General features: G+C 44.3%; 1 protein-coding gene across 2 annotated transcripts in view; it reads left to right on the top strand.

The window, feature by feature from the left end:
• LOC121545395 (peroxisome proliferator-activated receptor gamma coactivator 1-beta) overlaps positions 1–25,518 on the top strand; it is a 61,519-nt gene extending 36,001 nt beyond the window's left edge. The window contains exons 2-12 of one of the 2 annotated variants that reach the window (XM_045208269.1): positions 10,739–10,924; positions 11,821–12,006; positions 14,837–14,968; positions 16,531–17,500; positions 17,738–17,777; positions 18,268–18,332; positions 19,062–19,614; positions 19,741–19,816; positions 19,926–20,044; positions 20,219–20,352; positions 21,066–25,518. In XM_045208269.1, the coding sequence (XP_045064204.1) occupies positions 10,739–10,924; positions 11,821–12,006; positions 14,837–14,968; positions 16,531–17,500; positions 17,738–17,777; positions 18,268–18,332; positions 19,062–19,614; positions 19,741–19,816; positions 19,926–20,044; positions 20,219–20,352; positions 21,066–21,157 (2,553 nt within the window). In that variant the 3' untranslated portion in view covers positions 21,158–25,518. The other variant, XM_045208271.1, reaches the window with a different exon arrangement.
• Positions 25,519–26,656: the final 1,138 nt, after the last annotated feature.

The raw sequence follows: 26,656 nt of genomic DNA, 5'->3' as shown, positions 1-26,656 counted from the left end.
ATGTTCGCAACCCGTTAAAAGCGAGACACAGACGACAGGGCTCCTGAAAAAGTGTGACTCGCATTGATCGTTCTGCCATGCACTCTGCACCATTCCATGGTTGTATTAATGTTGTGAAACAAATACCTCGCCTCTATGTTTAAGTGGATATGAATTACAATGACTATTCCTCACCATGCTCTACATGCCCTGACTGCAGAGGAAGGATGACGGGGGGAGCAGGGAATGCATTTTGTGGAGCTGCTGCCTATACACCTCTAAGCTCTCCTCAGCAGCCTGAGATACAGCTCACAGAGCATAGCCCAAGGACACAGCAGTCTGGCTGGCCCCATCGCCGTGTAGATGAATTGCCCTCGCGGCTCATTGGGGAATGGTCACCTGAGAAAGCCTAGTAATATCCCTAACAGTGTCTGCTGCTTCCCTGTCGCGCAGGCGAGACTGGAGAACTCAGCCGAGAAAAGGCGTTTTTTTTATTTGATTACAGAACAAGCCGTCTTCACTGATCAGCTCTCAGGCAGATGCTGACTGCTGCATGGGAATTAGACGGAGCTGGACCCCTGCCAGATATCCCTGCGTCGTGATATGTCTGCTGTGCAGTCACCGATATGTCAGGTGACCAGGGCCAAGCTCGTTTAATATCTTTTTTTTAAAATATCCTCCCTCTCTCCCTCATCCTCCCCTCTGTTTGTTATGCTGCAGTATGGTAATCCAGTTAGAGGAAGGAATTTGCTACCTGCTCAACCTGGCCGCCACTGATGAAGCGCCCTAATAAAGCTAGTATGCTCCTGATATGTCACACGCCATACTCCGTCATCATAATTGAACGGCTGCTTTGCCCATAAATCAGGTTTAGACTAGAGATGTGTATGATGAAGGATGTAGCGACCCAGGTCATTAAGATTCCCAACTGTGATAGCTAGCCTAGCGGCATGATATCTGCCTGGATACACTGAGCCCAGTGCTGACTTTGTCCAATATAAACCCCCCTCCCCTCAGGTAATAATAAAGCCTTAGGTAACTGGTATCTGCTACCCCCTAAGATGGTGGTAATGGGGGGTTTGAAGTGCTTCTGTTCTTTGCCAGGTCAAAGTCACGGCACTGCATTGTGCTGTGTTAGGTTGTGTAAAGAACAGAACATGTGACACGGAATAGCCTGCCAGCAAATTTACACAAGATATTGAAATTTGAGAAGCGTGTGTCTCATTGTTCCACTGCAATGGGATACGACCTCGGAAGCTCAGAAGTGCTGACTACCCCTCTAGATCCTTCATCTCTTCCAACGTTTGGTAACCAGCTCTATCTCTCTTTCCCCATACCATCTCTTCCCCCCCACCAAGTCTTCCCCCATGTAGGCAGTCAGTTAATGGCAGGCGTGCATGACCTTTTGAGTAACAGCAGCGATTCAGAAATGAACACATATCTGTGGTAAGCAAAGCAATAGACTAGCTAGCTGTTTGTGTTTCTATCTGGGAATGCAAATAAGAATACATTTTGGGTGATCATTAGCTCTCATTGCTAATGCTGCGAAGCCCATTTCACTCAGCCAGCCTATCTCTCTTTATCCCCCTGGTCGCTCCTGTCTCCATCTCATTACCCTGTTGGATGGGCTGGCTGCTCCCAGGCTGTAGACAGCACCGACAGCACTTAACAAAGCTCCGCTCTCTTAGGATGGGAATGGAGTCCCTTCAGGAGAAAAGAGCAATCGAAAATGTATATCAAGACAGGATGACACACATTCTCTTCTCATCCCTCTTGCAGTTTTTCTTTCAAAAGTCGTCAGTCTTATTTTGACCACATCTGAGCTTTGTTTCAAGGATTGACATGCAAGTGATAGTGGAAGAAGATTTAGGCTTGCCTGGCTACCCAGCTCCGGCCAAACGCTACACCACTCCCACGGACGTTAGTTTCTTCTCCGCAATGAGTCTGGATCTGAGTACCTCCTTGATCCTTCACCGAATGCGAACACATTCGGGGCCGTCTGATTGGTCCAGAAACCAAAGGGTTGGGCCAGAGCCAGAACACACGTGGGTAAAGCGGCAGTTTTAAAATTCGTCATTGGCTTTGATACTCTGATTGGTTAGAGACAATCCAATCGCTGATTACTTTATTTTGTACAGCGTGCCTCGTGCTCCTCGTCACCACAAACAAATTCAATGATGGCAGTCTCAGACTAAAGTATTTAGGAAAATGTACGATTTCACAGCCTATACGACATACAGTAATAATAATAATAATAATAATAATAATAATAATAATAATATGCCATTTAGCAGACGCTTTTATCCAAAGCGACTTACAGTCGTGCGCATACATTTTTACGTATGGGTGGTCCCGGGGATCGAACCCACTACCCTGGCTTTACAAGCGCCATGCTCTACCAATTGAACTACAGAGGACCACAGATAGTACACACAGTACATATAACATTGGGATCTATCTGTATTTTGCCATCTTAAGTTTAGACAAACATGTTGGCGTCACTTAATTTGAATTTTAATAATTGATGATCAGATTTTAATAACATGTGCTCCCAGTGTTACTGAATACCTCTCCTATAAGATCATGTTACCTCCCCAGGAGGACCTCAGGCTCCAAGTTGCACTTCACCAAGTCGGTCATTGCAGTTCTTTTCCATGTATCCTCACATACCCTCCTATTTTAATAAGTAGGTAGTGTCTGCAGAAGCGGTATCTCTTTCTGCAGTGGTCGGCCTTTGTGCCTCTACAGGCAGTGTAATTAATCAGGAAGCATCACTGTGGTCAGAGAGGAGAGGAGTAGAGAGGAGGGAGGATTTAGGGTCAATGCCGGGGGATTGTTGGTGGAGTTATGCGGTTCTGAAGGAGTCTAAGCTGGCCCAGTATAGTAGTCAATGTAGGATCAGAGTCAGAACAGGTGAGTGTAGGAAGCTTTCCCAGAATGAGCTGGCTCTAAAACCAAAGTGAGGAAAGGTGCCAGTTATGATGTAAGAAGGGAAGTCGTCAGTCATCAGGTTCTACGCTAAATGGAGATTTAGCCTAGGCTATGATATTTGCATAGTCTGTACCTAATGTAAATTACAAGGGCTTGACATGCAGACAGTGTAGTTGCACAATGTAAATATGAACACATTCCTGTCCAGTCATCACATACATACAAACTGCAATGTTCAGACAGACTAAGAGACTTGTTAACCCTTGTGATCTCTTGCCCTGTCCTTACTGAAAAGGTCCATCATCATTCTCTCCAATCTCGTTAAGGATTTACAAACAGGGCCTTACTGGCCCTAGATTACCAAGTGATGTCAGTTAAAAATAATGAGACCGAAATAATTGCTGTCATGCCTCAGATGACACCTGACAGGAAGGTCTCAGCAGCCAGAGGTTTGTGTAGTAGAGAGTGGAGGAGGGGTGAAAGCGTTAATATGTTACTACAGTGTAGCTTGGTTTCAATAAGCCTAGACTACACCTGTACACCATCCTATTCTTTCTGGCATGGTTGGTTCCTATCGCACACACAATGTTATTGACACATCACCTATAGTATCAAAGGAGTATTTTTGAGTTGGGTTGGTTTAACCAGCAGGCGCTAATTGATAATTATAATTATTGAAAAGAACATCAGATACACTGATTTTACAGGTGGTGAATCACTAGTGTTGCAAATATTCTGTAGTACGAACTATCCCTGGAGACAACTCGATCTGCAAGCACCAGATATTTTACTCTGGTAGGAAGAGTTACTATAGTAACTGTAGCCTTGTTCCTCTTCAACCCCAGTCTTAAACTGGTAACCTATTGTCCATTCCTTTCTAATGCAAAGAGCTCCCCCTGAATGAACTGGTAGACTATCAAAGCCCTTATTCTAAGCACTGAATCCGCTTTGGAATCAGATCCCATTACTGTCCTACCTAGTGGAGAGAGATTGTGTGCCTGAGAGCCCAGTGCCCTTCTCCCTCCATCCCTCCTCCATCTCAGCACGGCCCACCTCTTCCCCCGCACCGTGGACGTCCTTGACGCGCCTCATCCGGGACCACTCAGACTTAGTTTGACTACAAATCTGATAAGGAGTTCAATGGGATTCAAAAGGGGCGTGGCTGCTGCACAGTTTGGTGACTGCTGAGGGCACCCAAGGAACACAAGGGTCCCGTAATAACTTCTCAAGGTCAGAGCCCAGCTAATATTGGGTCTTCTGTCAGAATCGGCCTTCGATCGTCATCAGCCCTTCTTCACACCAGCCGGTGGCTGAAGCACAAAGTCCAGATTTAGCGTGGTCGTGAGCGTGTTCCTGCCTGGATAGAGAACAGATGACAGTATGTTACTGTCAGAGTGTGACTGTCAGTGAGGGGTTGGATAGAGGTTAGATTATGTTACTGTCAGAGTGTGACTGTCAGTGAGGGGTTGGATAGAGGTTAGATTATGTTACTGTCAGAGTGTGACTGTCAGTGAGGGGTTGGATAGAGGTTAGATTATGTTACTGTCAGAGTGTGACTGTCAGTGAGGGGTTGGATAGAGGTTAGATTATGTTACTGTCAGAGTGTGACTGTCAGTGAGGGGTTGGATAGAGGTTAGATGAGTGTAAAGGATCTATATCACAAGAGTAAGCAGTGGCCAGAGGAAGGGCCCCCAATCCAAGCACCGCAATTGTTCTCATTCATATTCAATCTCGACAATCCCTAGAAAATAAACAGGGGTTAAGAAGGTTTCCAAGACAATAACCCCCAGTTCTGCATCATGAACAAACACAACAAAACACAAAACAATGGACAGTTTGGATTGGCGCCACAATGGATATTATTTTGTCTATGTTAGCCAACTGTAGTGCCAACTGTATTCTTTTGCAAGATGGACTCGACTCAATACATTCTCACTTTATTGAGCTACACTTCCCAAATACTTTTCCTGGAGGCTTCTCCTTGGGTTCTCAAACAGGAGCTCAATAAGATGCATATCTAATTACAGCAATCGACCTGTTGCTTCATGGGAGATAAAAGGTGCGCTGAAAGTGAGCCAATGTCTAGTGGGAGCGAGAGGAGCACTCAGGCACTCCATTTTAAGCCATAAGGACACTGTACCCAGGCTAAACAAACTGCTTACTGGACCTGTAAGGAAGACTTCCGTATCAATCCTACTGAATGATGGCCATGACAGGAACAATCAGTAATTGAGTGTATAGTACATGGCTGTCGCAGATCCCCCTTTAACTGGCCTACTTCTACTAACCGACCGTAGGCAGTTAATTCACATTTACTGTTGGGGGAGTGAATGGTTAGAGAGGAGACATCCTTTTTTCAGAGAGGCTTCACATGAGGAACAAATCTAATAGCCCCCACTCACAAGTCACAACTCAGGCAGGTAATGACAAGCGCTTGCCAATTTTGAGTTTCATTCATCAAAAGCGTCTCTCTCTGGTCGGTAGTCAGTTAGTCCATATGTTTCTAGAGATGGGTCATATTAGCCACGTTAGGCTAGCTGTCATGTGGTTGGGGGGTCAGGGGAAACTGACAGGATGCACATTGACCTTTGACCTCACAGCTAGACTTTACTACTCATCACTACTCTTCATAGTGAAGGACTACAGAGACGCATAGAGGAGTAGTATATGTTTGTTGTGGATTTATTCAATGAGCCAATTGAAGATGACGTTGGATTGAACCCATCTAGTCCATTCATTTGCATGTACAGTATCAGCTCGAGTGTGTGTATTTGTGTGTATGCATGTCTGTCTGGCTTTCTATCTGTCTAGCTGTCTGTGTGTCTATTTCCTGTAGAGGAGAGGCTGAATAGAGCAGAGCCCATCTGCGTATGGTATGGCCAGAATTTAAAGCCTGGCTGGCCCGTCCCAAGCAGCTTGTGTAAGAGCCAGTCATAAGACTGAGGATAACAGCTATATATAACATACCTTAGATAGCAAGGGGCTCAAAGGGAACAGGGCACCTAGATAAGAGCCTATTAGCTAGCAAGTGTTGGAGATGAATGAGCAACCTGTTTTGCTTATTAAATCACAGGACTTGGTAGGTAGTGCTGAATCTCAAGGGTTGCTCCTTTTTCCTCCCCCTTCATCAGAAATTCCCAAATGTTGGATGGTCAGGAGTCAGGACAGGAGCTCACTCTTTCTCTCTGATGTGGAGTTGAGCCCTTTTGATGGTTATAGTAAGATGACTCAAGGCAAAGGGTTTACTACTTCTCTTTTGAAGACCTTAAAGTGAAGGACAGTTGTCTGTCAGTTCAGTTGGCTTACCCCCTCCTTGGCCTCGTCCTTTTAAGATGTCATTGTACTGTAGTTGTTTCTTCATTCACAATCTATACACCACAGTGATCTTGTGTTGGTAAATCTCAGAGATGGCACTGTGTGCCACTGTTGTAACAGTAGTTGTAACAGTAGTCAATGCTCCCTGTCCTCACTAGCCTACAGGTTTTCCTTGTATGGTTGTGCTTTGGGAGAGAGAGAGCAGCAATGACCCGCACTGTGCGACTCGTTCCACTGACTTTGTAGCACATGACTGCACTTGTGACTGCGAGTTTTATATAACACAACTCACGCTTTAGAGATCCTTCATATGCCGTCTATAATTAGTTTTTTGTGTAGTCGATATAGATGTCATTGCCGTTTTTGACTGAACGGATAGGAAAGTGTCGCCTAAGCGAACACAAATGGAAATTCAACAAAGCATTGATTCTCTTCTTTTTTTTTGTCACCCCCTCCCTTCCTATTTTGAATGCAGCATATTAAGGCTGTTGTTTGTAAGCAGACAGGGACATCTAAATGGGTGCATAATTGACATGTTCCATACTCATTTATTTCCCCTGTGTTCTGGTCACCTTAGGCCTTCTGTTGATGCCACATATTTGAGAGGTGGTGGTATACATGTCCCCCATAGCAGCTGAGAGGGAGCGAGAGAATAAGGTATGAGGAGGAAGACAGAAAAAGAAAGAACGCAGAGATGAGAACAGAAGAGCTGAAAGGATGGTGGTGGTGTTCTTGATAGTAGGTTGCGGCTGGATTAACAACGATGCGGCAGCCTACGTACATTAGCATAATTCTCTCTGTGTGTAGTTCCATGGTACACAGGGCCTGCTATGCCTCTTGGCCAGGTTGTTATTGTAAATGAGAATTGGTTCTCAATTGACTTATCTGCTTAAATAAAGGTGAAATAAATAAACAGGGTTGAGCTAACACTGTTTTCATGTCTTAATTGGAAGTTGCTAATGCCCCTTTAGAACACCGAAGTGTCTAGCTTATTTTGTCGAATGACTAATTTCCTTTTAGAGGCATACAGGACAATAATATCTACTCTGCATTTGATACGTTGATTATTATGAAAAACCTTGTTTGAGTTAGCAACCATCCACACATGGCTTTAGATGATTCCTGCATTTTGATTCCTGAGCTGGGGCACGTTTAGCAGGACACAAAGTTTTGGAAAGTTCCGATAGAAATATGCTAAGTAGAACAAACACCCCTTTCTGACATGTAGAATAAGGAATCATGTCGGCTCTATTTGTGTCATTTCTATCTGCAACGTTCAACAACGTTTGGCTACTGAATTTGGCCTTCGTGTTCAGTTCAGTTGAATGGCCACCAGTGTGGATTGGTGGGTGGAGTGTCAAAGGAGAAGACCCTTGAGTTGAGTGGAGTGGCTTCCAAGCCTCCCTCCCATTATCCCCACAGACAGTGTGTGAGCAGCATGTGATATGACTAAATGAGGCCAGAGGCCAAATCCTCTTCAAATAAGGCAATGGTGTGGTTCTGGTATGTGATTCAATCTGCCACTCTTATGTCCTCTGCTACATACAAATACCTAGGTGTCTGGTTGGACTGTAAACTCTCCTTCCAGACTCACATTAAGCATCTCCAATCCAAAGTTAAATCTAGAATCGGCTTCCTATTTCGCAAACAAAGCCTCCTTCACTCATGCTGCTAAACATGCACTCGTAAAACGGACTATCCTACCGATCCTTGACTTCGGCGATGTCATTTACAAAATAGCTTCCAACACTCTACTCAGCAAATTGGATGTAGTCTATCACAGTGCCATCCGTTTTGTCACCAAAGCTCCATAACTACCCACCATTGTGACCTGTACGCTCTCGTTGGATGGCCCTCACTACATATTCATCGCCAAACCCACTGGCTCCAGGTCATCTATAAATCTCTTCTAGGCAAATCCCTGCCTTATCTTAGCTCATTGGTCACCATAGCAACACCCACCCGTACGTAGTATGCGTTCCAGCAGGTATATCTCACTGGTCATCCCCAAAGCCAACACCTCCTTTGGTCACCATTCCTTCCAGTTCTCTGCTGCAATTGACTGGAACGAACTACAAAAATATCTGAAGCTGGTGACTCTTATCTCCCTCACTATCTTTAAGCATCAGTTGTCAGAGCAGCTTACCGATCACTGCACCTGTACACAGCCCTTCTGAAATTAGCTCACCCAACTACCTCATCCCCATATTGTTATTTACATTGTTATTTATTTTGCTAATTTGCACCCCAGTATCTCTATTTGCACATCATCTTCTGCACATCTATCACTCCAGTGTTAATACTAAATTATAATTGTAAATATTTTGCACTATGGCCTATTTATTGCCTTACCTCCATAACTTACTACATTTGCACACACTGTATATAGATTTTCTATTGTGTTATTGACTGTACGTTTTGTTTATTCCATATGTAACTCTGTGTTGTTGTTGTTTTTTCCGCACTGCTTTGCTTTATCTTGGCCAGGTCGCAGTTGTAAATGAGAATTTGTTCTCAACTGGCTTACCTGGTTAAATAAAGGTGAAGTAAATAAAATAAATTAGAGCATGGCTGCTGTCACTGCTCCTGATAATGGGTCATTATGCATGTCTATGTCACATCCTTCAATATACTGCAAATGCGTTAGCAGTCAGTGTGTGTGCTTGTGTGTCTGGGTACAGTGTGTGTGTCTGTGCAAGCGCGTGTGTGTATTTGTGTGTGTGCCTGACCGTTCTGCCTGTGACCTTAAACCTTCAGAGCCCAAGGATGTTTTTATTGATTGATATCCGGGCAGTCTGCAAAGGAGAGTGGAGAGAAGGGAGGGGGAAAAACAGGTAAAAAAGACAAAGCCTGCCTGGAAATAAAGAACGCTCGGACTTTGTTGAAATTGATTAGCCTGGCCTCTTATTTTCCTGAGAGGGACTAGAGGGAGAGAAGGAGGATGGAGGGGGGAGGTGGAGGGGTAAACTTAGCTGGGGGGGGGGGGGAGTCAGAGTCAGACCTGCAGAAGGGATGGATGGGTGTGGGGATGAAGAGGGCCTTGCAGAAGGCATTCTCCCCATCCATTTCTCTCCTTCTTCCTGTCCTTTCTTCTCACAACTTCTGAGATATCACACCAGCCAGGCTGCCACCACAGCTCTCTCTCTCTCTCTCTCTCTCTCTCTCTCGCTCCCTCTCTCTCTGTCTCTCTCTCTCTCTCTGTCATAGAACATAATCATTCAGTTTGCTTGAGTAACCAGTCATTTGCTCATTACAATGGCACACACACAAACAACTGTGTTGCTCTACATCTGCAATTTATGAACTCATAAATGGTATCAATTTATTACCCCCTAATCTTTGATCCAACACACATACTGTAGAGTTGCTACAATGGCACGGAGGGTTGGTGTTATATCAAAGAGAACACAGCCTTCCTGTGATAAGGTTTGGGTACATCTCACTAACTAGACAACGAGGCACCGATAGTTTGTGGCACATCTATGTCCTGGAAATGGAATGTGTGTTAGAAAGGTGTCTTTTTCACAAGGACGAAATGACACTTGTTCTACTTGTTCCCATCTCATTGTCCCCAGAAAGCATCTTTGTAAGTGATGGCTGATGATTGGTTGAAACCGGGCTGACCCCAGGCCAGTTTAATGAAATGAGTGGAATTGGATTGGATTGGTTAGCGAAGGCAGGTGCGACGTGAAACAGAGCTGGAGTATTTAGTGTTAGTCACTCATCAAAGATGCATAGCTAGGGCTCTATGGCACAGAATATTCAGGTTGTGGTTAGGCTAGGCTAGGGACCTCCTGCAAACTGCATTGTCAAAGTCAGGTACACCCTGTATACGAGTGTCCCCCCTTTTGGCATGCCAAAGACAACAGGTGGAGAAGGCGATCAGCATCACACACAAACACACACACACACACACACGCACACACACACTGACAGTACAAGTCTCCTCCATGTCCTCCTCTCCAGCTCCACTCTCTACAGGCATAGCCTATTTCCAGTTCTGTCCCTCTCTCCATGAAATGTGGTTTCCATCTCTCCCCCCAGGTGACTAGAGTCACTTCCCTTCACACTGGCCTATTCCCCTAAATACTTTTACTATCCGTGGACCGCCAAGTCATCTGTGTTATATTATATCACGCTTTCACTAAGGGCTCATTAGGAGATGGTGGTCTCAGTCTCGTGACTCTGGTCTGTCTATGTGGCGCATGTTTCAGCACTATGTCCATTAGTTGTAATGAGCATGTGCAGAGAGATTAGGGGTACTGTCTCTTTCAGAGGGCTCTGTGTCATTGACAACCACACTGTACTCTACTGTAGTGGTTTACTCTCTGTGTCATTAACATGAGTGTACTGATGCTGATGATCAGTCCCATGAACTTTCCAAACAATTTGATATTTGATAAGATATCTTCAATGTACTGTATTTCTTAAAAATGAGTCACCCTTTGATGTAAACTGACCTTTCCACCCTCTTCTTCCTCCACTCCCTCCTTCCCTATCTCTCTCTCTACAGTATGGGGAGGAGGAGGTCTGCTCGGACTGCCTGGACTCTGACTTCCCTGACATTGACCTCTCTCAGCTGGACGCCAGCGACTTTGACTCAGTCAACTGCCTCAGCGAGCTCCACTGGTGCAACGACCAATCAGACATCTCCGCTGCCTCCATCCAGTACAGCACAGGAGACCCCGAGTTCTTTGAGGTGAGACGCTCGGCCCCCCGCTCAGGATTCCACTAGCCTGGTCCCAGATCTGTTTGTGCTGTCTTGAAAACTGATCTGGGACCAGGCTAGGATTCCACCAGGACCATCTCCTCCCACCCCTATGTAATGGAACTGCAACATAGAGAATAGCCCCGTGATATGGCTGTAGACTCCTATGGCGTAGGACTAGACTACACAGATTAGTGGTAAACCGAAGAAGCTCCAGTCTGAGTCTATGATAAGGTTGTAGACTCCCATCTTAGAATCCCCCTCAGTGATCGTTATCGATCTGTCTAATGCACAGATCTCACATAATGTGTTCATAAACATCATCCAGTGATTGAGTGAGCCGGGCCCCACCAACACAACACTGTTGTTCCTGGGTCTATTTTACCTTACCATCCACTTGATTATAATCCCTTGTTCAGATTGATTTATGAGGGGTAGAGTAGAGGTTGGATTGGGACGATTACCTCCGGGCCTTGTTTTGGATGCCAGTGTGGAAGCCATTGATCTCCCAGCTTAGTTCATTTAACCTTCAGATTGGGGGTGGGGGGTGTAAGATGAAACCTCGCTCACTTCCTGTAGGCTGTCTCCGCTCCGCTATCATCCCACCACCTGATTCGATGCTCTCAGCAAGATGGCAGCTGTTGAAACGAACAACCCAGTGTGTGGATGGTTGGCGTCCCTCAGACTACAGGGAAAGAGTAGAATTTAAAAGCAGAGTGCTCTGTGTTGTAAGGAACTCATCTGTGTTGTACTATAAGTGGGTGGTATGCTCACTTACTCCCCCTCCTGCCCCCTAGAAGAGGGGAATGAACTGTGTTGTAACTAACTGTGTTGTAAATGGGTAGTGTGTTCACTGATGCCCCCTCTCTCTCTCCTGCCCCCTCCAGATAGAAGATGAGAATGCGGCACTGCTGGCTGCTCTCACAGACAGCCTGGACGGCATGGTGGAGGACGAGGTGGGGGGGCTGTCTGTGTTTCCCTCGCTGGGGGAGGGGTCTGAGGAGGACCTCCCCTTCCCTTCAGGCTCCCTGAGTGACGGCTCCCTGAGCTCAGAGACTGAAGACCCGTCTCTAGTAAGAACCCTTCCTCACTGTTTAAGGTGGATTTGGATGGGCCTCTGCTCTGACTACCCCACAGCATGGGTATGATAGGCAACAAAGGTCTGAATTTTTCTCATTTTGGGCTTTTCCATTCTTTTTAGCAACCACTACTTCTAATAAGAATGCTTTTTATCGGCAGGCACAGGCAGGCAACCTGGCTGGACCACAACTATGGTCTCTTAAAGGAACTGTGGCTCTCATTAAATCTACCTTTTTTCCCCTTGCCCCCATTGTTCTACTTCTCTCTCACTCCCTGGCCATCTTAAAGGGGTAATATACTACTCTCATGCCCATGTCTGCCTCCTAGGACCTAGCCCAGCCTCCTATAGCTCCAGCAGTTAAACTGTGGAGCCAACCCTGATCCAGAGTACCCTGTGACCCTCCCTCCCTTTTCTCTCCACCCCTGTCTCCCCGCACCCCTCTCCTCTCAGAACCACGCTTCCAGGAAAAACATGTTTTTCTTTTCAACTGTTGTCCCTATCTACTCATGCTTGCTCTGGATTGCAACAGAAAACTGGTATCTTTTACAGAGAATACGATAGGATTTCATTACATTGGGAAACATTTGTCCGGTTGCTATTCGGTGTGCTCGGATGAGCATGCAAGTTAACTAGGAAGTCTGGTGTAATATACTGTATGTCCTTTTATTACTTCTGGAATATATCCTCATTGTTCTTGTCCACAATGAAGCTAACATACTTCCTTAAGTTTCCTTAAGTTTCAAACTGACACAAACTTTGGACCGGGTTTAAAGAGACACAGAGATCTCACATTATCAAGGCAAGGGTTACAAAGGTCCTATTGTGTTACAGCTCTGAGTGAAACAAGCTATGTGCATACCTGCATGGTCACTCACTGCCCATACTCACTCTGCCTCTCAGAGATAATTGCAATTACAGGATAACATACAGACTATATATATATATATATATATACCCACTGAAGGGAATTTTTCACAAATGGATTACATTTCCCTCATGATGTCCTTAGATGGCTTAAGAATCTTAATAGGAGTTGGTATCAGTTGGCACTGATAACAGCAATAAGACAAAATTAGCAAAAACTGGTATTCTGCTTCTGTTGTTGTGCATGCTAAGTAATGCAGAGGTAAACAAATATACATACCGTAGATCCTATAGGCTAGAAGAGTGGAATGATGGCCAATGAGATGCCACCATTTCATTATAATGTTCATAACTTCCTGCACTGTTTTTAGACACACAAAAAAAGGCCCATCCATATGGTGAAATGTGGTTTAACATGGTGACATGTACCAGTCCACCTTCCTCCCTCCCTCCCTACCTGTCAGTCCCTTTCCATCCCAGAGAGACAGCCTAGAGGATTTGTTGCATGTGACCCTGGTGTTGTCATCACTGGTGTGTGAGAGGAGGAGGACTCCCTCTGCTGGCAGGAGCTGTAACTGCAGCTGACCTCAGTGTGTGTGTGTGTGTGTGTGTGTGTGTGTGTGTGTGTGTAGGTTTTTTGGGGCCATTTAAATCTTTGGGTGGGTGTTTTATCGGGCCGCCTAAGACCAAACAGTGTAAAAACATTTTTTGGGCCAATGATTTAATTACCAAAAATTATCGGGATGGAATAAGGCTTTCAGTGTCAACTTTTAAACGACTAAAACCAAATATAAAGTATGTAGAAAAGAGAATGAACCTATATATTTGTTTTATAATATAATCTCTGAGAACTAACAATCACCAAAATAACAGCTAGAAAGTCCAAGAGAATTGAAAATTCCTAAAACAATTGATTTAGCAGTATTGATTTTGTTATTATGTTTGAGAAAAAGAACATAGCATTAGCCATGGCAAAATGTGTAGCATTGTAGGAAATTATCTTTAGAACTGCAAAAATTCCACTCAGCTCCATGGAGAAATGCGTAGAATTGCAGTAAATTGGCTCAAAAATTCAACATTGTCTCTACACCGCCAAGATGGGGGGCCTAACATTACGTGCGTGCCTGTGTGTGCGAGGCAGTGTGTGCGCGTGTGAGGTTGTATGCAGGCAGAGAACAAGGGCTGCATTGAGCCAGGCAGGCCAGGAAGTGGGCCAGAGTAGAGTAGTCTTTCATGGCATGGATGGGCCTGGCGTGTCAACAGCATTTTGTACACAAAGATGGAAACCTTCAGCACCCCTTAACTTCCTCAATGAAACACTGAGAGGCACCATCGAAGCCCATGCCAAGTTGGCACATGCTGACAGGGATGGGCAACTCAATTAGCACTGTTCTTCTCATCTATTTCATTATCTGTTTCAACAAGGGCTCTAAGCATGACATATAGGACCAGACAGTATTTAGCTATCAGCCAAACATAACCAGCCGCATCATTCCCTCACATCTACAGTAGGCGCTCCGGTGCTATCCTCAGTCTTTGCCAAAACCAATGCAGCTTACGGGATTGTTGTTGTAAGCAGATTTATATCATCTGATGATTTCACATGCGATGCTGCTGCTGCTGCCTGAAAGTGTAATGGAGGAAATGCGAGGAAGTAAAATCTCCATTTGATATGCAATACTACAGCATTACCTCCTCATTGCAAAATGCGGGAGAGCTATAGAATCGCATTTCCGTTTGATCTTATATTCACACGGCTTCCTCCTGCCAGCTTCGGTTTGAGCTCTATATTGTTCAAACGCTGGATGAAGGAGGAGAAGAAAGCGGGGGAAATACATTTACGGGTGGATGAGTCATGTCAAGAGTGATAATACATGTTGATGCTACTGTATGTTCTGCTGATTGATTGATTGGCAGACATGTACATTACAGTTGTCCCAACCCATGTCCCCCTACAGCTGAAAAAGCTCCTGCTGTCCCCCCCTAACGTGCCCATGGGCCTGGAGTCACACAAAGAGGGCAGCAGCAACAGCGGGCATCGCCATTGCAGCAGGAGCCTGCATCTGAAACCTGTCAGGCCTTTGGTTAAGGTGAGTAAGTTGGAGCTCTGTGTGTGGTGTTCTGGAATAGAGCTCTGTCTAGCATAGAGCTCTAGCAGCTCAGAATAGAGCAGGGAAGGCAACACGAGAGACTTAAAGCGAGGGAGAGCGGATACATAGGCTAGACGACAGGAAAGGTTTTCTATAGCTATGACCCTTAGTCCGTTTCTAGTTCATTCACTGCTCTGCCATCCGGATCCAGGATACGGGTTGAATAGAGGACCTAATCACCAAGGTAATGCTTTGATTATAGTGTTTTCAAAGACTAAAACATACTACAAGCTCTACGGAAACACAAGATTCGGAGCATAGCGCAGTGTAGTGGTGCAAGGTAGTTTTTCGTCACAGAAGGGGTGGCATTCGCTCCGGCATTCGACGTACATTTGTACTACCTGAAAATGGAGATGTGCCGTATCATTCTTTCCGCAGCAGTGTTTGGTTCCTTGATCTGATATATAGGCTGTATAGGTAGCCTATTTTGCATTGATAACCAAATATAATCTCAGCAGCTGTTCAAACAGTAAACCAAACAACAAGAATCCACTCAAAAAGGTATTTTGTTTAGAAATAATAACTAGTGATTCCAGGCTATTGTGAAATGGTAGAACTTGCTATAGCCAACCAGCTAGCCAGGTGCTTTTTTCTCCATGACCAAAACATGATGACATTCTATTTTTAGCTGATATCGGCATTAATACACAAACAGCATATCAAACTGGGATAATGTTTTAGGTTACTCCGGCAAGTATACAAATATTTGCCTGGGCATATTTTTTTATTATAAATCTGATTATTTCACATGGAGATGTGGAAAGCTAAAAAGGCTAGCTAGCTTACTATGTTTTTAGTGAGGCTTAAGACAGCTAGCCAGGCTGCCAGCTAGCTACTACTAGCAAAAAAGCTTTCTCCCTCTTGTGAATGGGACTGGGACCGATGTGGACATCATGTTACCAAAAGGTGTCCACTGCTCCAAAAATCCCATTCCACCCACGCGCATGCATGTAGATCAACGGAGTGAAGCTTTTAGTAACCTTAAGCCTTTATTTTCTCATTTATTACCCCTGTCCTACCCTGGCTTTTCCTTTACCGTGGTGGTGGCCGAGGCATGTGACATCTGTGGCATTAGAGTGAGTGATGCTGAGGCTTTGGAGTGACAGATGGCTGTAGTCTCGACCAGGGGAAAGGCTAGGGCAGCTCTGGCAATGAGCTGGTGGTTATATAAAGTGCATCATAGAATATCTCTCGCTCTCTGTCTCTCTCTCTCTCTCTCTCTCTCTCTCTCTCTCTCTCTCTCTCTCTCTCTCTCTCTCTCTCTCTCTCTCTCTCTCTCTCTCTCTCTCTCTCTCTCTCTCTCTGAGTCGTGATTCTGGGAACATTGGTATGAATCTCTGTTGCTCTCTGTGCTGGTTTTGGTTACTCATAAGTTCAAAATGTTCACTCTGCACTGTATCTTCTCATTGCCTAGACACTCATTAATATTTTGGGTCATACAGTGCACAGAGGCTCACCAAGGTCATTTTATAGGTAGTAACTCTAACTCTTTCTTTCTGTAGCGTGAAAGCACACAGGAGCGTAAGCCCCGAGCGGTGCGACCAGCAGGACGTCTGTGCACAGAGCTCCACCGGCACCTGACCAGCGCACAGGAGGCGGAGGACACTCCTTCAGCCGACACAGAGGATGAGGAGGACGAGGAGGAAGATGATGACGAGGAGGACAGTGAGTCCGAGGAGGAAGAAGAGGAGGAGGAGGAGGAGGAGTCCTCGAGCAGTGAGAGTGAACGCTCCACTCCCCTTGAGCCCACCAAGCCCCAGTTCTCCTCTGAGAAAGAACTCAAATCTGTGGTGGAGCTCATCAAGTATATGCACACATACTGCCTGCCAGCGCGCAAGCAGGCCGTCTGGGAGCGCAAGGAGCGCGAGTGCCTAGGCCAGGTACGAAGGGTCAGGCCCGAGTGCACCCCGTTCCTGATCCCCCCGAACTGTCACAAGGCTGCCCCCCAGGCCCAAAGCAGCACCCCTCGGCCGCGCCTCGCATTCACCCGCAGACGGGAGGTCAAAGCCAACTCTCTCCTGCGCGAACTGCTCAAAGCGGTCAACTCCTTTGACGTGAGCAAGCCTTACAGACTCCACAGCCCCCCCTACACCCATAACAGAGGAGCTATCACCAAGCCAGTGCATGACAGAAAGACTGAGACCCCCAGCCTGGCTGCCAGCTCAACCAAACCAGAGCTTATGAAAGAGCACGGCCTAGAGGCCCCTCTGAGCCCTGACCTGGAGGACGCCTCCTTCTCTGTCCGCCGCTCCCGCAGGCTCGCCTCTTTCCCCAGCCGCTTCGCCAAGAAGGTGCGTGCAGGCCAGGTGAGGGTGGAGCCTGCGTCCGGGGCGCGGCGCCCTGGCGAGGAGGACAAGGCGGTCAAACACCCCCTGGGAGACGACCCGGAGAAGGACTCCGCCGCCAATAACAACAGCACTTTCCAAACCACGGCAAACGCAGCCGAATCCGATAACCTCTGCTGTCAGAACGGTAAGATGGCGACGATGTCAGAAACCCCCAAGCTCTCAAGGCATGTCCTGATTTTTCAGTCCACATGGCTCCATCATGAGGTATCTTTCTTCAATTTGATGTGAATGAAAAACACAAGTGCCACTGATAAAAGGCTGGTAAAAGGTTGTTTTTATACCTGCTAGATCTGCTGTAGTGTTCTCTGACCATGTATGTAATCATTGGTACCAATGACTCTTTCTGTCGTTCTGATTGCAGAGAAACGCGCCTGCCTCTGTCTGCCGCTGAAATCTACTGGGTTTGTTTTCCATACTATACTCCTATACACTACAATACATATACTGCTAGCCCATAGCCCCACTGGAATCACAAAGCTATTTTTAATGTACACTTCTGGAAATCTTCCATGTGTAAAATTACTGTGGTGTTCTGTGGCTCACAGAGAGTTTTGTGCTGCATTGTGGACTCTGTAATATCCCCAAAGCACTCCACACAAGCCTTTCATGGTAACACAGATCCCAAAATAGACCTCAAAAGGAGAAGGAGCTTGTACTGTAAGACCAATCATAGACGGCTGTAAAGGGAAAAAAAGAAAAGCTATTCTCATATAGCTCACGTTCACAATAAAAATGTAATACAAACTCCAACATAAACCCTACAAAAGAAATCCTTTAAAAAAATCATAGTACTGTGCAGTACATCCTTTTGTCGCCCCTCTACCTCGACCCCTGCACCCCTGGCCCTGATGATGACTCTGCAATCTCTCTCTCTCTCTTCCCCATGATCAGAGACACACAGTATGCCAACAAGCCCTTTGAGCAGACTCTCAGCGTGGATCTGTGTGGCACAGCAGGTAATGTTGGGGCTTTGAGTCGGTGTTGATAATATTAACGTCTTTTACACCTTGGCTTGACAAGACTGAATAAGAGCAGCATTTTGGAGCTATATCCTATTGTGTCTGTCAGAAGAAGCGTGTCTAGAGGGAAATAAAATCTAGCTAGCTAACAAACTGTATTGTAGACTAGTTTATCTCTTGTAGATATACTATTGCTAACACAGAGCTCGGTAGTAGAGGAGAGGGGGAATGTATTTGTATTGTGTTGTAAAGAGCATGCCTGGAGTCTAATGACGTGATCTGTCTCCTGTGTAAATGTCATCTTGACAGGGCTAATTTGGTTGTATAGCTACTTGGGAACGGAGAAGACTGATATAACAATACTTTACAGTGTCTGCCGCTGATATCTTCCTCAAAAGCCATAATGTTAATAACAATTGAAAGTCAAATACGCACTTCAGTTCAAATCAATATGAGATTGTGTGCTCGCCTTGTGCCGTATCAAGTCGCTGTGTTACTGTAATGTTACAAAATAACAGCATCAAAGCAATTTGTTGTATTGGGAAAGCCATTGAAAGACAAATAAAAGTGAACAGAGTAACAGACAGTACACCCAGTAACAGTTAAATATTAGCAAGATTTTAAAACGTGACCAGTGAAATTGTCTGAACTGTTGATGTTTCTCTAATGTTAACCCAACTGTACTGTGAGGTACATTTGACTTATTGGAGTGGTGTGTGTTTTCAGGCCTCACCCCTCCCACCACCCCCCCTCACAAGCAAGTGGAGGACGAGCTGTTCAAGCCAGAGGGGAAAGGAGAATCCCCCCCGAAGGGCTCGTGGCTGACCCGGGCCCACTCCCGCAAGCTCCCCGAGCAGACTGAACTCTACGCCCAGCTCCGCAAGATGGGCCAGGCCATCGATGCAGAACCCAAAGTCCACAGGACGTTCGGAGACCACGACTACTGCCTGCTGAGTCTGGGGGAGAGCCGGAAGAGAACCACCGCCATGCTGTCCCACTCACTGTTCGGACGCCCCTCTCCGGAGGGGCCAGAGCCTAAGGGGGACAGGGCTGACCCCAGGGTCCAGGGGGACAAGAGGCTGGAACAGCAGCATGAAGACAGGCTCTTTTCCAAGGTGCCAGAGTACCTGAGTAACGGTAACAGGGCTGACAGCAAGGTGGACGCTTTATCCCCCCATAACTCAGATGAAGAGGGGGAACGCTCCTCCCGTTCACCCTCCCCCATCCTCCACTCCGGCTGCTGCCAGCCCCACTCGCCTAGCAGCAAGCCCGACTTCAGGTGAGAATATAAACCACTGTTTGTCTGATTAGCAGTCACAGCCAGGAGGACTGTCTCCTCTCATTGGCATGTGACTCAGGTTCTTCCATTAGCTCCCGTCTTATACTGTGTCTCTCTCCTCCTCAGCTGTGAGAACTCTGAGACGTGCCACGGAGACAAGCAGAGAAACAAAATCTCCAAGTCTGTGTTTCAAATTGACGAGGTAAACACCAATTAAGAGCTATTATGAGTTTCACAGTGTGTGAAGTTGGCATGATTTGCCACTGCGGCAAGTGTCTTGTTCTGACAGTTGCCATTGTGTCGTTGCCTAGGACAACTGCCAAGTGTTCTACATACACAACCTGCCGAGCAGCGTCACACAAACGATGCTGCGCAAACGCTTCGAGGCCTTTGGAGACCCGGAGGACTGCAAAGTCATCACCAAACATGAGTAGGTCCTTTTTATCAGCCTGTCTGGCCTGTCTGCGACCTTCCAGAGTACGGAATGCAGTGAAAGTGAGGACCACGTGCTGAAACTCATCCCTCTGTCTTTGTGCGTGTGCGTGTGCATGCGTTTGTGTGTGTGTGCATGTGTTTGCACGTGTGTGTGTGTGTGTGCGCATAGGGAACGCTGTGGAGTCATCAAGTTCCGTCCGGCACCCAGCGGGCAGCAGATCCAGCGGCACAGACGAGAGCCGCTCTTCCAGAACGGAGGGGGTGGTATGCACAGGCTCAGCAGGAAGAGATACATAGATCTGGGTAAGCAGAGATACAGTCAAAGTAAAGTCAAACCATAGTGTAGGGAATCATTGTACCATCTAAATCGCTGTGAAATATACTGTATTTTCAAGAACAAAAAATATATATTTTTTTACAGCTGTTTGAACCTGGTGGACCAAAACAGCTTTTTGAAGATGCTAGAACAAAACCGAAAGTACTGTAACTTTCGTTTAGGTCCATCAGCTTCAAACAGCTGTAAAACTATATTTTTTGTTCTTGAAAATATATTTCACAGCGATTTAGAGGGTACAATGATTCCCTACACTATTCAGTGCTTGTTTTCTCACATAAACTGAAATTGAGAGAACTGTATAATTTTAGCAACAAGGAAATTAGAGATTTCCACTAGATAAAACAGCCACAAAGCCAGAATAGCTTTCCCAGTTTGACAACAGATGCCGCTCTGACGGGAGAAATAAATAGGCAAATATCACAGCCAATCACAACAATGGCGGGTAAGTAATACTGTGAAATACTATCATTTCACTATTAGCGGCAGATATATTATGGAATTTTTTCTGAAGTTACAATGCAAAAATAAAATAACAATCCTATGTGTATTACCTTTAAGGAGTATGAACTGTTGGATGGTGGCAATACTAAGATATTGTACAAGTTGTATCTCCATGTAATGTTGATGGTCATGATGACACTGTTCTAACAAAGCTGTGTGTGTGTGTTTCTCTCTCCAGACGAAGCAGGACCAGGGCCGGTGAAGAGCAAGTATGACGCCCTGGACTTTGACACCCTGCTAAAGGAGGCCCAGAAGAGCCTGCATCGCTGACGGTGACTCGGCTGGCCTCGCCTTAGAACCCTCGTACCACCCCAGACTTGCCTCAGTACCTCAACCAAGGCACCTCGTCATGTTTACATTTTTAACGTTGGAATAAGAAACTGACCTTCTCTCTTTCAACTGAGGATACTCCCGAGGAAGCTAGCAGGGGTTGGAGGGATGGAGAAAAAAAGCAACGAAACAACATAACATTTATCTGAACACAAAAAGCTGCTTCCTGTCTGTGTTCCTGACTTTGTTGTGACTCATCGTGGTCCCGTTGAGAGCCAATGGGCGTGTGGGCGGGCGAGACCTCTGTAGCAAACCTTGCTCCCTCCGTTGGTCGTTGTGGTGTGTGTGTCTGCGTGCGTGTCGTTTTTTTGTACCCCCTTGGTCACTACTGGTGGAACTGCAAGCTGTATTCGCCATTACGTTGTACGGTATATAGCAAAACCTGCTTAATATTAGCAAAATTGTGGATGTTAAAACTGTGTGTTATGACATAAAATACAAAAACAAAAAAATATTTGGAACAGCTTAGAGTTTACAAATCGAAAATGAAAAGAAAAAAATCTTGTTTTTTGTAATTTTAGTGCTTCCTTAATTTCATCTATGCACTCTAACGAGGTAATCATGTTTCTTCTCTCAACTTCTTCCCGCTACTCTGCCACGCAACTCTGCTATGCTGTTGGCTGCTTTACTCTATAGGTTCTGAGCTAGCCACTCTCACAACCTGGTTACACTAATCTAGGATGGCAGTCACTTCCTATCCTACCAATGCCACATAAATGGGCCTATGACAACTAACGCTATTATGTCATGAAGTAAATTTCAAGGCATACTTACCCTATGAAAACTCACTCTCCAGAGCAAGATCACATAATCCATCCCAGCCAATACTCTGCACTATTTGTACTATCTGAACATGTCTGTAAGTGCAACCCAGCCAAGGACAGAGCAGAATCAGACATTTACTCCAGGTTCTAGATTATACCGTATACTATAGTAATGGAATGTACACCTCACTGATCTGAATGTAGAGCCCTTACCTGAATCCAAGTCTCTGTAGTTGTGCTCCTTTAATAGAGCTCCATTGTAGCCTGTCTTTTTGTGATGCAGCCAGCAGCATAGCTGAGGGAGAGAGCATCCAAGGCTCACCGTACAGGGGTACCACTTCTGTATATGGTGATGGTAGAGGTCATATTACGATTAACACCTGAGAGAGGGGTGGTGGTAAATCAAAAGAGTCTGTTGAACTCTGTTGAAATTTCCCAGAGGTATGGATGGTACCACATCAGACAAGCGTCTCCACCTCATTTAGATCCTTCCCTCTTCTTCTCGGGTGCTCTCTTCCTCTTTTTACTCTCGCTCTTCCTCCGCTGATACACTCATTTACTTCTCCCAAGCTATCCTTTCTGATTGGTGGAGGAGTTCAGCTTGCTTTTCCTGCTAAAACTCCCACAACTCGCCTCGTGGCTAAAAACTCAAAATAGTTTGCGTGTCAGTTTTTGGACTGTGTATCCAATGTGTACCTGAGTGTGTCGTCTGTCTGTGTCTCGTGTTCGGGTTGGCGCTGCCATCGCTGGGGATCCCAGGGGGACCCATGGCCCTCTGGTGTGCTGGGAGACTGAAGACCTATTTTGTTCTCTCCCCCTCTCTTTATTTTTTCTTCGAAGACCAGGTCCCCCTGTCCCCCAGCCCCTCAATACTGTGCAGCCTAGCTCTTCTGTGTGTGGGCATGGGGCCTCGTGCTGCCCCAGCCTTGGCAAACCTCCTTCATTTTTTCTAACAGATTATCCCTGTCTCTCTCTCTCTCTCTTCCCCATTTATCTAATCTTCTCCTCTGTAACACACATGAAATTGAATGTTTACATCACTGATTTCTCCTTCGACTTTATTAGTTTGCACACTAAGTACAAAGACGCCTTATTCAGTGTTTGAGTATCCTATCAGGATGTGCCTTCTTGGCTTACCCTAGTAGGTTTACTGAAGTAAAAAAAAGTACAATATTTAGTGCTATACATACTGATAAAAAAAAAAAAGGTTGCTAATCAAAAGAAGAAAAGCTGAATGAGTATTTGTGCTTAGTATGTATACTACTAAAAAGTGAGAGAATGTGCTGGTTTACATGATAAAAAATATAAATATGATATTATATAATGTGTATATAGCACTATGCGTAGTGTAAACATGAAATGTATCGTTGTGTCTATACAGCGATTTGTAGATGTGCGTTATAAAGGTGGTGGGACACCATCGCTAATCAGACTGGTAAGGATAAACTGTTTAAAGATGCAAGGTTGAACAATACAGGGAGTAACTGAACTGAAGGGAATTTCTTTTAAAATGACTTGACACAAGTCACACTGTTGTATAAAGTATCCCTTTAGATATGCTATAGAAAGTTTCATTTCTTTTTTAATGATTTAAATATTTTTGATGATTTTTCTTTTTTTAACGCAATTGAGATGCAATACATATATCTATGAGACAGCCTTTCTCAAAAATTGGAAGTGGTTATTTCAGTGGTTGGTTATTAAAATAAATCCTTGAAAACTGATCCTGTACTGTACGTTGTAGAACTGCTAAAAAAAAATAAAAATAAAAAATAAAAAAAAGATATAAAATGACAAATAATAATGTGGTCAGTCATGCCATACATCTAAAAAATAATGTAGAACAATAATACCGTTGCACATAATAGCCCCAAATAGTGAAATATCTGTTCACAACTTTTCATGAAAGGAACTAGACCTATTAATGACACATGTTGTTGGTACACAGGTTGTTAAACTTGTTGAAATTCAGTGGACACTTGTATAATGATTGGCAACTTGTGAACATGTATGACTCTAATTTTGGAGAGAGGGAAAGAAAATGGTCACTATGCTTTCAGCCCCTGTTGAATTTTCAGACTACTTGATGCCAGTGGCGTGCTTACATCAGTAGAGTTGAATGACAACAAACGATTCTCATGAGGAGAGCCTTAAAACAATAGGGGAAAACGAATGCTATCACTATAGCTTTTAATATTACTGTTTTATCTCCTTTCAAATCCTATGTGTTTTATTATTATTAAAACTTTTTTCAATACAGCCATATTATAAAAGGTATATAAATATATATACATATGAATATATATTTGTGTGTTTGTGTAGATATTAAGATCATTATATACTTTCTTATAGAAAACTTTGATGTTAACCATTTTCCTCAGTGTTTCAGAGCACTTCGGCACATTTCAACAACTACTGTCAATCTAGGATTTGTTAGGTTGAGAGATTATCCGAATTGAACTCCTTCCGAAGGCAACCCTCGTCAGAACAGAATGCAATACTGTCTTCCCACTCTTCATTTCAGAAAATGGCAAAAAATAAACTTGAGGCAAGTTGACCAAAACTATATTTGATGTTGGCTTTAAATCGAATTCGGAGAGCCTTGTCAGATTGATTTTCTAAATGTCATTATCCAACTACATAGTCCACACAAATACATATTTAAATTTTCCGATTTCATTTCATTGGAAAATGTCTCTTTAAACTCACCACCATGTTAATAAACTCGCCCTATAGAAAGAAAGCGCTTGCAATACTGGTCCTCTGTGGGCCCCTGAATCACCACTGTTCACTGTACTCTGGATGTAAATGGATATTTCTGCACTACTACCCTGAGTCATGTGTATCAAAGGTTATTTTGTATCCCAGACAGTCAACACACAGAAAACATCTGATAACATAATGGTAATGTGATGTCATTGGCCACTTTGGGGGCTGCAAACTGTCACAACCTAGCTAGCTGTGAGCGGGTCTTTGGTGGAAGAACAATTGACATAAAAGGGCATACATTGTTTGTTTTTCTTGTTTTTATTTATTGCTATTGATTTTTTTTTTGTCTATTTACATCTAATGACTATCAAAATTCACAAAATGATTTCCTTTTTTAATGTAGTTTTGGTAAACAGTAAATACTGCTAGTGAGATTTTATATTTTTACATATGTTGGTTTTATTTTGCATTTATTCTTTTTTATTTATAAGCCACTTAGTTTGGATGTCTTTTAATGGTGTATTTTTCTGTTTTGTGTGATTTCATATGTCTTCAGAATGTGGAGACAATGCATTTCAGGACATTTGAATTGTTAAAATCTAGTTTCATAGATACATTTATCTATAGCGGAAATTATCTGATGTTATAAATTATATTTTAATTCATGTAAATAGTTTCAAAATGAAGACTGTGGCTTCATTTTAAACTGAATACATTTCTCTTCAGAGATTGTTTACATTATTAAACTGTAGAAATGTTCCTCATATACTGTAAAAAGTACATATTTTATTGATTTGCCTCCAAAAAATAAAATCCTAATGAACAACATGAAGATTTATTTATTTATTTTTAGTCATTTAGCAGATTTTTCACCTAGTCGGCTCGGGGATTAGAACCAGCAACCTTTCGGTTACTGGCACAACGCTCTTAACCACTAAGCTACCTGCCGCCCTTGGACATTATACTATCAATTGTGCGTTATTTGATGTGTCAATGGTTGAGACTTTACACATGTACAGTCGTGGTCAAAAGTTTTGAGAATGCAGCCCATTCTTGCATAATAAATGCTTGGAGTTTGTCAGAATTTGTGGGGTTTTGTTTGTCCACCTGCCTCTTGAGGATTGACCACAAGTTCTCAATGGGATTAAGATCTGGGGAGTTTCCTGGCCATGGACCTAAAATTTGACCTCTCCTTGAAGTTCTTGATGATCCGATAAATGGTTGATTTAGGTGCAATCTTACTAGCAGCAATATCCTTGCCTGTGAAGCCCTTTCTGTGCAAAGCAATGATGACGGCACGTGTTTCCTAGCAGGTAACCATGGTTAACAGAGGAAGAACAATGATTTCAAGCACCACCCTCCTTTTAAAGCTTCCAGTCTGTTATTCTAACTCAATCAGCATGACAGACTGATCTCCAGCCTTGTCCTCGTCAACACTCTCACCTGTGTTAATGAGAGAATCACTGACATGATGGCAGCTGGTCCTTTTGTGGCAGTGCTGAAATGCAGTGGAAATGTTTTCTTGGGATTACGTTCATTTTCATGGCAAAGAGGGACTTTGCAATTAATTGCAATTCATCTGATCACACTTCATAACATTCTGGAGTATATGCAAATTTCCATCATAAAAACTGAGGCAGCAGACTTTGTGAAAATGTATATTTGTGTCATTCTCAAAACTTTTGACCACAACTGTACTGGAGCAAATAGAGTAGAGCAGGTCTACAAGTATCACTGTGCTACTATGATTCGGTGTTACACCACAAGGACAAGACAACACGCAACTGCAGTAGTTAAAATTGTTGAATTCATATCTTTACAATCCTTTTTTATGTGTTGCATATTCAGAGCCAATACATAAAGTGCATTGACACATTGTTGCATGGCCACTGATACTAGGCATACTAGAACACTGATTCTTGACCTGCATCTACCAGTAATTACAATACAAGAAAGCAACAAAAGG

This window comes from Coregonus clupeaformis, chromosome 3, assembly GCF_020615455.1.
Source record: "Coregonus clupeaformis isolate EN_2021a chromosome 3, ASM2061545v1, whole genome shotgun sequence".
NCBI lineage: Eukaryota > Metazoa > Chordata > Actinopteri > Salmoniformes > Salmonidae > Coregonus > Coregonus clupeaformis.
This window is presented reverse-complemented; position numbering and strand designations above follow the sequence as displayed.